The sequence below is a fragment of the Miniopterus natalensis genome, chromosome 3 (assembly GCF_054644295.1).
Source record: "Miniopterus natalensis isolate mMinNat1 chromosome 3, mMinNat1.hap1, whole genome shotgun sequence".
Lineage (NCBI taxonomy): Eukaryota > Metazoa > Chordata > Mammalia > Chiroptera > Miniopteridae > Miniopterus > Miniopterus natalensis.
This window is the reverse complement of record NC_142083.1, coordinates 1,626,126-1,636,032: the sequence shown is the minus strand read 5'-3', so window position 1 is coordinate 1,636,032 and position 9,907 is coordinate 1,626,126. Positions and strand designations below refer to the sequence as shown.

At 51.2% G+C, this 9,907-nt stretch overlaps 1 protein-coding gene across 2 annotated transcripts; it reads right to left on the bottom strand.

The window, feature by feature from the left end:
• Window positions 1-1,123: 1,123 nt before the first annotated feature.
• ESM1 (endothelial cell specific molecule 1) lies at window positions 1,124-9,623 on the bottom strand. 2 transcript variants are annotated; one of them, XM_016199810.2, is made up of 3 exons: window positions 9,320-9,623; window positions 5,291-5,440; window positions 1,124-1,596 (listed from the first exon to the last, which is right to left on the bottom strand). In XM_016199810.2, exons 1-3 carry the CDS (start codon window positions 9,621-9,623, stop codon window positions 1,496-1,498), a joined length of 555 nt encoding a protein of 184 aa, XP_016055296.2. In that variant the 3' UTR covers window positions 1,124-1,495. The 2 variants fall into 2 exon arrangements, with proteins under 2 accessions (XP_016055296.2, XP_087671167.1); XM_087815041.1 differs by lacking the exon at window positions 5,291-5,440.
• Between the last annotated feature and the right edge of the window lie 284 nt (window positions 9,624-9,907).

The following is a 9,907-nucleotide window of genomic DNA, read 5'->3' as shown; positions in this document are numbered from 1 at the left end:
AGAAAATCCAGTTGAGGAATTTGCCTTTAAAATGCATACAAGTTCTTATTCATTGAACTAACCGTTTAAGTAACTCGCAACAATGTAACAAAAGCACAAAAGGACTCGGAGCAGCTGTCTTGTTTTTTTATTGAACAATCATAAACTTGTCCTTTAAAAACAAATTCTAACAGCTTATCCAGTTTACATTCAAAGACCCTTCGCCAGACACATTCATGACTCTGTTGGCAAACTTTGAGAATAAAACATAGGTAAATATCGAAATAGTTCTTAAATAAGTCTTTCCTCCAAATAAAATACTTCTGCAAATATTGCCTAAAATCTAGTACAACAGTGCTGTCGGTGCTAAGATCCTCCCAGGAGTGCTGAGAATTCCACGTATCAACTATATGTAAAGGGGAAAAATACGAAAATGAGCTATATCTTAAAGTTGGCATTCCCTGCTGAAAAGGGGCTCTTCTCCAAACCTCCCTTAAAGCCATTTTCTACTTTACATTTAAAACTCATCAAAGTCACTGCACTCAGTTTTAAATAAATTCTCTCTGTTGCTCATTTTCTGACATTTTATAAATCCACTGACTAAATTTTATAGGTTTCTCTTATATTTTATCACTGTACGATTACTATAATTATTAGTAATAAATTTTCCATGCCTTGGATCTTTGAAAATCCTATAGAGTTACACCTTTATTCTAACCATTTTAAACGAACAATATTATGTTCATTTCCTCAAGAGCAGGATAAATATAGGCGTGGAGGTTGTCTCGTACTAACAATTGTTTACAAAAATATATAAATATTTACCTTCCCACTCCCCCAAGTGGGCAAACTACTTCCCAGCCCTCTGGACCCGAGGTGGCACTCCTGAAGGCACGTCTGCCCAGAGCATCCTTCAGATTCAGTAACTGGAGCTACATGAGCGGCCCTTGGAATCCCGCCTCCATTCAAGGCTGTCGCTCAAACTCCCACAGGCTTCGAACATCCCACTTCTTCAGGGACTGCTTTGATTTTTCCCAGAGTATAAAGAAGCACAGTGACATTCTGTTGATGTTATGACAAGGAAGCCTAAATAGCACACGCCCCTGCCCCCCCCCCCCCCCCCCCGCTCCAAATTCTCCCTCCGCCCCGGATCCCAGCGTTAATGTACACCCGAGTCGGAGAACCGTGGACTCACGTGGTCCTCAGCTTTGGTTTTCTCTTTAGCTGACCTGCCTACATGACCTAAATTGCATTTTTAGTCCTTCAGCACTACTATAAACACTTATTTAACAAATCTATGTGCACTCAAATATTTAACAAATACCTAAGTGTTCAGTCAGATGCATTTTACGGATTGTTAGTAGCCTACTTTTTTTTTTTTTCCTGGACCAGCCCTGAGTCATTCTTGGTCTCCAAAAATTACACGTCCATATGCTATAATCTAAACAGTTTTTAAAATGTTGGCTGCGTGTTGGGTGATCAGTAAAATCATCTTCCCTGGGAAAGGCCGCGGGGATCAGCGTGGGTTTAACCATCTCATGAGGGGAGACCGGGCGGCATTCCCTTTCCCCAGGTCCCGGGCCACCGCGTTGCCGTCTCCGGACCCCGAGTCGTGCTCTGAAACAGAAGGGATGCAGGTCAGGGCCCAAAGTCTAGCACAGTCTGTCTTGGTTTTGTGCACGGTGGATTTACAAGGAAATCTTGAACAGAGTCTGTGCTAACTGTGCCCACCCGGCCCTGTCAGTTGGCGCCTCCCCTGAGACAGCTGCCCCTCGAATTGTGCCTGTTCATACTCCTGGCCTCCCCGACACCACCCTACACGTGCCCGGTTCTGTTTTTCCTGATTATCTCACTCCCCCGCTGGAACGTCAGCTCCAGGACACCCGTGCCTGGAACACAGTAGGCACTTTATAAATGCGACTCCAAGTGAGACTTTTATATTGTCTAGTATGAAGAAGGGTGAGGTTCTTGGTGTGGCTCCAGGCAGACCAAGGGCAAACTTTTATGAAGATAGTTCTCGCTCCCCATTAGAAAATCACTTGTAATACTTAGAATTTTCTAAAGGGAAGGCTTCCTGCCTCTGAGAGCAGCGAGGTGTTTGCTCCGGCAGCGCCCATCCTGCGATGGAATCTAAGGTTCGTGCAGCCGGGAGGCGCCTGGGTGTGAATCCAGGAAACCTTCCAGATGTTACCACCCCTCCCGCACCCCCAAAAGTTGCTTGTGAACTTCCAGCCTTGGAAAGCTGGAAAGCTCGGGGCGGGGGGATGGGGAACAGTGGAGAGAGGAAGCCAGGAACTCGCTTGCCAACAGGTAGAGGGTTAGAGACGACAGCCTCTTATGATCAGGTGTGGGCGAGACCTCGGGAGGCCGCGGTGCTGAGGAACCTTGGAGCCATTTACAAAGGCTGGGCCCCAACAGTCTGTGCAGAGGTGACGTGAAACCCCAGCAGGACTGTGGCCCCAAACCCCTTCTGCGAGCTGCAGGGCGTGAACCCCAAAAGCCCCACATGGAAACGCACAGCTGACCGCGGGCTCCCGGGCGGCCTCCCCACGGCCTTTAGGGAACCTGCTCTGCCTGAGCCTGCCGGAGGGGCACCCAGATGACGGGGCCTCTTGTTGCTCCTCTAGCTAATGCAGGGGAACACCTTAGGTCAGAAAATGCCTTTTCATAAATGTCTAATGAGAATCTTGATACCTAAATTGGGGAGAAAAATATTATTTGTGTGACCTATAGCGTCACTTCCATCCAGCAAAATATGTTTCTGGGGCATCTGTTTATACAGCGGCCAAGATACTCGCAGTCTGCGAGCAACCGAGGGCAAGAGACTGCACAGCGTCCTGTGGGGAGAGGACAGGAGACGCCTGTGCAGTGTGGTCGCAGGTGGGACCCGGGGAAGAGCCCCCTCACCGAGCATCACCCCAAAGGAGCTCGCGGGGCCTCCAACACTCGTCCCCAACACCCACAGAGGCTCACCGGGGACTCATTTCTCTCTCGGTGGAAAAGTCTAGGTGCAGCCTTACGTGAGTGAAGAGGGACATGAAAGCCGTTCCTTCTGTTCTTTTTAGCCTTTGGTTTTGATAAAGCGAAATAAGATAGAAGTTGCGAGTGTCTGGTTAAGTTGGCTGCACTGACCCCATGGGCGCGGACCCCAGAGCAAAGGCACCCGGTCTTGCAAACGTCCCGGAGGCTGTGAGGAAGGAAACACCTTAGGTCCCTGGGCACTGGGGTTTTATTTGGGGCTGAGGACAACCTTCTGGAACTATTTAGAGGCGGTGGCTACTCAGTGTTGAGAATGCACTAAACACCACTGAACTGGTCTCTTTAAAATGGTTAATGTTACGTTAGCTGAAGTATCGCCTCAATAACAAAAATCAGGTCTTAAAGCGCAATCTTCCTCCTTTCTGCTTCCAAGGACTATAGGGATAATCATAAGGACTTAGAATGTTGATAATGCTCCCAATTTCCAGATCAAACATCCACAAAGTTACTCAGCTAGTAGGTTAAAAAGGGGTTTTATTTTAAATTAATGTGCATAGTGAAGAACTTATGTGCATAGTGAAGACAGTGCAGTGAAGGCCTGGGGAGGGGGCGGGAATGGGCTGGGGGTGGCAATGGGAAAAAGGAGGGGATATCTGTAATAGTTTCAACAACAAAGATAAAGTAAAAACTAAAAATAAAAAAAGGAAAATATCAGCAAACCTGCCCAAGAGTGCAAAAGCAAACAGAAAGGATAAACTAGAAATGATGAGGGAAGAGAGGGAACAGAGGGAAAGAATAGGGAACAGGGATGCTTCGCTGAGCATCACGTTTTATAAAGTCCTGACTCTTGGAAACATACTGAAAAAGAATGAATGGAAATAAAGAAAAATACCCTAAAGTGAAAGACCAACAGAAATGAATAGGAGGGGGAAAGAACAGACCTAAATAACAGTTGAAAACAGTATTTTGAGGATATGCTGTTGGCCGAAGGCAAAAGAAGTATAAAGAAATTGTCAGCTCTATTTTGTTTTCACAGGGATGTGGCTACAGGTCTGAACCAGCTTCTGTGCATTTCAAGATCCAGCAAACAAGGGTCTCAGGAAAATGGAAACAAAGTTTTTGCAGAAGGGAGTTTAAAAGTATGGAATAAGCCCGGCCGGCATGGCTCAGTGGTTGAGCATTGACCGAGGATCCAGGAGATCGGGGTTCGATTCCCGGTTGGGGAACAGGCCCGGGTTGTGGGCTCCATCCCCAGCAGGGCTGTGCAGGAGGCAGCCGGTCAAGGACTCTCATCATTAATGTTTCTCTCTCTCTCTCCCTCTCCCTTCCTCTGTCTATCCATAAAGATATATTAATATATATATATATATATATATATATATATATATACACACACACATATATATATGGAATAAGACAAAGGCTACAATTGGAAAAAAATTAAAAAGTAAGTTAATGTTTAGGGGCATAGCCATACTTAAAAAAATAATAATTCATGTAAAACTCAGTATTTCCCCTTTGTCTTAATGTGTTTAACTGTACACAGGTGTAGGAGGGAGGTAGAGCTGGGAAATAAGCACATTTGCCAAATATTTCAAATTGTAATTAATTTGATCTGCAAAGGACCAGGAAAAAAACCTAAATAAAATGGATTTGGATTGTCGAGTGTTTATATACAAGGGGAGAAAAGTGTGTCATTTATTGATACTGGAAGTTGCTGGGGCTACACGCTGTTTTAAACAAGCTGCTTCCGATTTAATGAGCCCTCACTGTGCTGGCCGTTTACCCGGCGAGATAGCGGCAGGCGTGCCCGGCGCCGCGTGCCCAGGCCGCGCTCTCGTGTCCCAACGCCCTGCGTGGGAAAGACTCTCGGACTCGCTGGCAGCGGGCGGTGTTGCTGAGACTGCGCTTGAAGAGCAGAGATAATTCCCACATTTCAGCCTCCGACACTCTCTCTCATCCTCTCCAAAACCCATTTTTAAAAAAAACGCACATGCTTGGGATTATTCCATTTAAGTGCTTCCATCTGGTTAAAAAATGTCTTATATTTTCTGTCTTGGCTCTTAAACCCATTCAGTAATTTCCTCGGGAAGTGGGGAGCGTTGGCCTGTCTAGGACGAACTTAGAACGGGTCACCCAAGAATGTACAGGACTTGGCACGTCTTAGTTGGTGGTTTTTTAATTACAGGTTTTTTGGTCATTGATTTTATTGACCCTCCATAAAAACTGGGTAAATCTAATGAGAAATTATATAATCTTCACAATTATTAGTAAGATCTTTCTTAAAAACAGCAACCCGACTCAACACCACCGGCCCCCGGACGCGACTTACCTGCGGGGGACGCCGGTCTGTCGGAGGACTTGGTGACTGGATGCTGGAAGAAGGGGAACGTCAGGCACTGGCCAGTCACCCTGTCGCAGACGCCCAGCGGACAGCGGCAGGTCTCCTTGCAGTCCATCCCGAAGGTGCCATACGGGCAGTCTGGGGGTAAAGGGCGGGTCAGAGGGCGCGCCCGGGCCCGGGCCCCCATCCTGACAGTCCCGTGTGCACAGCCTCGGGCTCTGCACAAACATCGTGAACCCTGACTGTAAGATAAAACCCAGTTCTCAAAACAAAACACACACACACAGACTTTGAAAGTTGAAACTTTAAGTCACAAATGTGGAATCTAATGAGCAAAGTAAACAAACAAAGAAAACAGACACAGACTCACAGGTAGGAGGACAGGCCGGCAGCTGTGGGAGGGAGGCTGGGGCTGGGGCTGGGTGAGGCAGGTGAAGGGATTAAGCCAACAGCAGCCACAACCAAAAACTCACAGACAGACAGACAGACAGCGGCGTGACGGTGACTAGCGGGAAGGCGTGTGGGGCAGGTAGGAGAGGCTCAGGGGGCAATAGTGGAGATGGAAGGAGGCTAGACTCTGGTGCTGAACACGCCATAAACATACAGACGGCGTGTTACAGAACAGTGCCCTTGAAACCTAGATAATTTTATCAACCAATGTCACCCCAATAAATTCAGTAAAAAAATATACAAACAGACGTGAAATCAGACCAAGCCCGGAGAGTGGACGCCTCGGCGGCTGAGCCCAGCCGCGAAGTTGAGCCGGAGGCAGCTGCCCGGGACCAGAGCCCTTGAACCAGCCGAATTCTATTTTCCGCTTAGAAGCGGCAGACAGGTCGCCAGGTCGCCTCTGGCAGCCCAGGGAAGGGGCCGGGAGCAGGCATGGGATCGGCTCCTGGACAGGTTCAAGGGGCTGCTCCTTGAACCGACTGCGTTCAGGCAGTTTACTCCTTTCAATGCACAGGAAAGTGCTTCCAACCAGCAGGGGCCGAGGGTAACCTCCAGCCCTCCAGGAAGGGTCCGGTCCTCAGCCTGCTCCGCGCCAAGTTTATCCCGGCAGGATGGCGGAGCAGTCGCCCTAACCCCCGGGGCTAAGAGGCGACACTAGGAAAACCCTCTGCGAAGCTAAGGTGCGGCTCACTAAATGATCAAGCCCGCGGAGAATTCATTTATGCACCTGACCCGAAAGATTTAGCACTCCGATGATTTCATACCTGGACTAACGCATACAAAACGGGGAGAAAAGGGCTCATTCATGTATTCAAAGTGTGTGGTTTTTATGAGACAAACCGCATCCCACAGAGCCAAGCATGACAGATGCAGCACATATATCCTCTTGGCACGAGGACACCCTTGTAAATGTACAATCGCATGTGGTAGGGAGACAAGTTGAGACCCGTCTGTGTCTTTAACTATCTACTATCCCATAGGACGATCTAGGGAGATGTAGTTCGGCTGGCGTGGCTCAGTGGTTGAGCGTGTGCACCAAGAGGTCGCAGGTTCCATTCCCGGCCAGGGCACATGCCCGGGTTGTGGGCCCATCCCTGGTGGGGGCCGTGCAGAAGGCAGCCGATCAATGGCTCTCATCCATGTTTCTCTCTCTCTCCCTCCTCTCTCTACAAGTCAATAAAAACGTACTGAGCCCTGGCTGGTGTGGCTCAGCGGTTGAGGGTTGACCTAGGATCCAGGCGATCAGGGTTCGATTCCCGGTCAGGGCACATGCCCGGGTTGAGGGCTCGATCAATGACTCATCATTGATGTTTCTATCTCTCTCTCTCCCTCTCCTTTCCTCTCTCTGAGATCAATAAAGATATATTAAAAACAAAAACAAACAAAAAAACGTACCGAGCCCTGGCTGGTGTGGCTCAGCGGACAGAGTGTCAGCCGTTGGACCGAAGAGTCTCTGGTTCAATTCCTGAGCAAGAGCATGGACCTGGTTGCAGGTTCAGTCCCCGGCCCCAGCTTGGGAGCTTGTGGGAGGCAACTGATCGATGTGTCTCTCACATCGATGTTTCTTCCTCCCTCCCTCCCTCCCATGTGTCTCTCACATCGATGTTTCTTGCTCCCTCCCTCCCTCCCTTCCTCCCTCCCTCCCTTCTTTCCACTCTCTCTGAAAATCAATGGAAAAAATATCCTCAGGTGAGGGTTAATTTAAAAAAATAAAAAACATATTGATATATACATATTTGTAAAAGAGATGTAGGAGTGCTCTTCTCAGCACGGCCCGATGGAGGACCCTGGTTTTAAGCGCCGGCCCCTGGACCGGGAAGAACAGCCCTTCCAGGGGCAGGTGAGGAAGCCTCTGTGGGGAAAGCGCACGGCACTGGGCCTGACTGTCTCCAGTGACGCCGGAAACTAAAACTGAGCTGCATTCTCAGCCACACTCCTGCTGTGTCCCCGGCAGGTGCAGCAGGTGTTCACTGAGAGAGCACCTGCCTTGCGGCTTCCACAGGACTGTCCTCGGAAAGGCTGGGGGCGGATGTGCCCAGAGGAGAGGTCAGGCCTCTCCCTCGAGCTGCGGGGGCCCACGCGGGCTCGCCGTTGCCAGCAGAGAGGAGACGTTCACCGCACTGGCCCGCATCCGAGGGATGCCAGAAAGAGCCGTCCTGCCCGCTCACGGCGACCCCAGGCGTGCGGTGGGATCGAGAGCGCTCTAGCCCCCAGGTGCCGTGCAGCTTGTCTTCCCCGGTGCCCCATCGCCCGTTTACGACGTTTACAGAGGAGACTTTGTGCCAAGAGAAAAAGCAGCCCACTGCGCCCGCTCGCCGAGCCCTGAGTGGGGCTGTGCCAACCGCTGCCACCCTGGTCTCCGTACGTGAGGTGCTGTGCCCTTGGCCCAGAAGCCCCGCAACTTACGGAAAACGCAGACCCTGCGCGGCCGAGAGCGACGCCCGTGAATGTTCACCCAAGAAAACGCCCCCTCGGTATTCTACCTTTGACTGGTTATAAACGAAAACAAACTAAGCAAGGAAATAAGATTCTGCTAATAGTTCAAGCATTTGTTCCCTAACCTGGACTGAAAGGCGATCGGTTTGCAAAGTATTTGTCTAAAGGGTGGAGGTGAACGAGTAGTTCTTGCTGCGTGATTGTCAGTCATAAAAGCATTCAATTGTGTTAAGGACGTAAAATATAAGGATTACTCAGAAGCTCCCCAGCCCCTTTAATAATTTTTAAAGCTTCCTTGTATCAGGAAACCGATGAACAGGGTCTAGCATATGTTTCATCTTAATAATAGCTCTTAATGACGGGAGCACCAGCTATCCACACAGAGCACTTCAAAACCATCATTCTCCCAGTTCTCAACACTTTAAACATTTTAAACAAAAATCACTAAGTTTGAAATCAGTTCTACACATGCTTCCCTACATTAGTTAGCTGTACTTTTAACCTAATACTTTTTCTTTAAGTCAGTAAGACCATCGACCTCAATCTTCACAGACGTCCACCTTTTCTTTCTTTCTTTACTGTTATTTTTGCTTGTTTTACACCACCTGCTGTTTTTCTAGATGACCGAGAGCCTTAACGAGGTGGAAGGAGGTTTGTTTGACACGTCAGGGTCCCGCCTCCCAGGACGCGGGTCGTTTTGTTAGGGGACCGAAGCCCAGCCTGGCTCACGGAGTGCGTCAGGGCTCATGAGAAATACTGATCTTGAGAGATGTCCTCTGTCCTGTGGACCCTTTCAAACCGAAGGGCCACCAACCCGGCCAGACGGCGCCCCGGGAGGCCGCCGGTGCCAGCTGGGCAGTGACCACCTGCAGGAGACAGGGCACCTGAGCACCCAGGGCGGGCCACCTGTCAGGTTTCTGAAGCTGCCCGGAAAGGGAGGCAGCTCAGCCCCCACTGCAACTTCGTAAACCCCCAGGGAGAAGCAGTGAGGTGCTGGGTTTCGCTCCGGGGTCAGGTGCGGTGTTCCCTGCCGGGCCCTGTCCCCCACCCACCGGCGTCCTCCCTCGCCTCCCGCGCTGGCCGCCGCCCCGGCGCCCCCGGGGCCCGGAGAGGCAAAGGGCCCCTCTTTACCTTTGCAGACGCCGAACTCGTCCCCGAAGTCGTCCTCCTCACTGTAAAAGTGGCACCTGAGCCCCGGGCCGCACTTCACGCCGTCCACGCCCGAGACGGTGCGGTAGCAGGTCTGGCCCCGCTCGGCCGCGCACACCCGGCAGCAGCCGCAGTCGTCCAGCACCGCCCGGCAGCGGGGGCTGCGGGGGCACCGGGCGGGGTCGCAGCCCTGGGGGCAGTCCACCGCATACCTGCCGCTGCGGGGGGCGGCCAGGCGCGCGGGGCCCAGGAGCGCGGCCAGCAGCAGCAGCAGGCCGGCCCGCATGCTTCCCGGGGGCGCGGCTCCTCCTGCGGCCTCCACGTGCGCAGCTTTATACGCCCGGCCGCCCGCAGGCGCCGTCACCCGCTTCCTCAGCGGCCGCCCGGCCCTGCCCGCCGCCTGGCCCAGCGTGTGAACCCGGGATGGAGCCTGCGGCAGCCGCCACGGCCATCCAGGAATTGAAAAGCCCACGCTGATGTCATCTGTTATGTTTAGACGGTTGTTTTGCACGAGGAGTGAGAAACTCGCCGGCTTCCGTCTCCAGGGCTCAAGGACGCCTGCAGGGGGGC

Bases quoted from the DNA above. Each gene is read 5' to 3' on its own strand.
- ESM1 (XM_016199810.2), bottom strand. From the start codon at position 9,623: ATGCGGGCCGGCCTGCTGCTGCTGCTGGCCGCGCTCCTGGGCCCCGCG. The intron at 5,441-9,319 runs GTAAAGAGGGGC...CTTTACCCCCAG, and splicing joins CGAGTTCGGCGTCTGCAAAG to ACTGCCCGTATGGCACCTTC. The intron at 1,597-5,290 runs GTAAGTCGCGTC...CTTCTGTTTCAG, and splicing joins CAGACCGGCGTCCCCCGCAG to AGCACGACTCGGGGTCCGGA.